The 1,727-nt window shown below is 55.9% G+C and overlaps 1 protein-coding gene across 1 annotated transcript in view; it reads right to left on the minus strand.

Annotated features, from left to right (window-relative positions):
* Positions 1-582: 582 nt before the first annotated feature.
* Positions 583-1,727, minus strand: part of ETH_00039730 (serine/threonine protein phosphatase 5, putative) — a gene marked incomplete at both ends in the record, with an annotated part of 3,067 nt that continues 1,922 nt past the window's right edge. Inside the window, 2 exons of the mRNA XM_013374014.1 lie at positions 583-863; positions 1,199-1,691. Coding sequence (XP_013229468.1) covers positions 583-863; positions 1,199-1,691 — 774 coding nt within the window. The remainder of the gene's footprint in view (positions 864-1,198; positions 1,692-1,727) is intronic.

The following is a 1,727-nucleotide window of genomic DNA, read 5'->3' on the forward strand; positions in this document are numbered from 1 at the left end:
GGGGCCCCTGGGGGCCCCCCAGAAAAGGGTACTAAATGGGGGGCCCCCCCAGCAGCAGCGGCTGCGAGTTGGGCACGGAGGGACTTTAGACCCTGCGGCCTCTGGTGAGCTTTTGCTGCTGCTGCTGCTGCGTTGAAGCAGCAGGCGAGCACGAGTTGCTGCTGCTGGATTTCGGCCTTAGGGCCTAGGGTTTAGGGTTTAGGGTTTAGAGTTTGGGGTTTAGGGTTTAGGGTTTAGGGTTTAGAGATAATGCACGTGCGGGCTTTGAGCTTCTCAGGAGTTTTGGTTTTGGGCATCGGGCGGGGGACGGCGCTGCTGAAGGATTTCCTTGACGGTGCGCAGCAGCAAGAGCAGCAGCAGCAGCAGCTGCTGCTGCTGCTGCTGCAGATCTTCATCTAGGCAGGGCTTGCTGCAGTGCGGGTACAGCGAGGGTTTGTTTGGTTGCGGCGCCGCTCTTTGTCGCTCGCTTGCATCTAGGCTTTAGGGTTTAGGGTTTAGGGTTTAGTGTTTAGGGCTTAGGGTTTAGGGTTTAGGGTCTGGGCAAAGGCTGTTTAATGCCCCGGCAGGAGAAGCTGGGGTTGTCTATTCGTCTGCCAGTAGTTCTTGGGACCCCATTTCTTTTGCTGCTGCTGCTGCTGCTTTTGCTGCTTCTGCTGCTGCTTTTGCTGCTTTTGCTGCTGCTGCTTCCGCTGAGCTTTCTGCTGCCGCTGTTATTGGTCCTGTCCCTGCTGCTGCTGATCTTGCTGCTGCTGCTGCTGGTGGCGTTCCTGTTCCTGCTGCTGCTGCTGATCCCTCTGCTGTTGCTGCTGCTGCTGCTGCTGCTGCTGCTAGCAGGGCCCAAGTGCTACGAAGCGCGGGCGCGCCTGGGGGTGGAGACGGACACACTTGACGCTGAAGTAGGTTTTTCTTCTTTTGCAAAAAGGTTTAATTTAATTTAATTTAATTTAATTTAGTTTAGTTTAATTATTTAATTCTTTAATTTAGTTAGTTTAATGATTTATTTTATTAAATATTGCAAAAAGTTGAATTTAATTTTCTAATTTAATTAAGCCAAAGTGATTTGCTGCTCGCTGGATCCAAAACAAACCCTCAGCAGCAGCAAAACACCTAGCAGCAGCTAAATCCCTAGCAGCAGAGACTGCTGCTGCTGCTGTTGCTGCTGCTGCGCTGCAGCTGCTGCTGCTGCTGCGCTGCGGACTTTGCTGTTGCAGGGGCGGGTGGTGCGGCAGGCCCCGTGGGAGGGGGTGACCAGTGGTCAGCTGGCAGCAGCAGTGGCTTCTTTTGAGGGCCGTTCTTACCTGCAGCAAACTCCTCTCTTCTCGGGTTGGTGCCAGATCTGCAGATCTGCTGCGATTGCTTCGCGCTGCTGCTGCTGCTGCTGCTGCAGGTGCTGCTGCAGCTGTTGCTGCGGTGCTGCTTCTGCTGCTGCTGGTGCCGTTCTTGCGGTGGTGCTGCTGCTGCTGCAGTTGCTGTTGCTGCTGCTGCAGTTGCTGCTGCGGTACTGCTCCTGCTGCTGCTCCAGTTGCTGCTGCTGCTGCTGCTGCTGCTGGTTCAGCAAAGCGGGTGCGGGGCCGGCAGCTGTACGAGTTGGCCCGCGAGGGCGCCGCCGTTGGCCCCGAAGAAATGCCAAGGCCTTCTCTGGTGTCAGTGAACAGCATAAGGCTCCGCAGTCCTGCTGCAGTGGAGGTGAGCTGCAGCAGCAGCAGCAGCAGCAGCAGCGGGAGCAG

The sequence above is a fragment of the Eimeria tenella genome, genomic scaffold (assembly GCF_000499545.2).
Source record: "Eimeria tenella Houghton genomic scaffold, Eth_scaff1896, whole genome shotgun sequence".
Lineage (NCBI taxonomy): Eukaryota > Apicomplexa > Conoidasida > Eucoccidiorida > Eimeriidae > Eimeria > Eimeria tenella.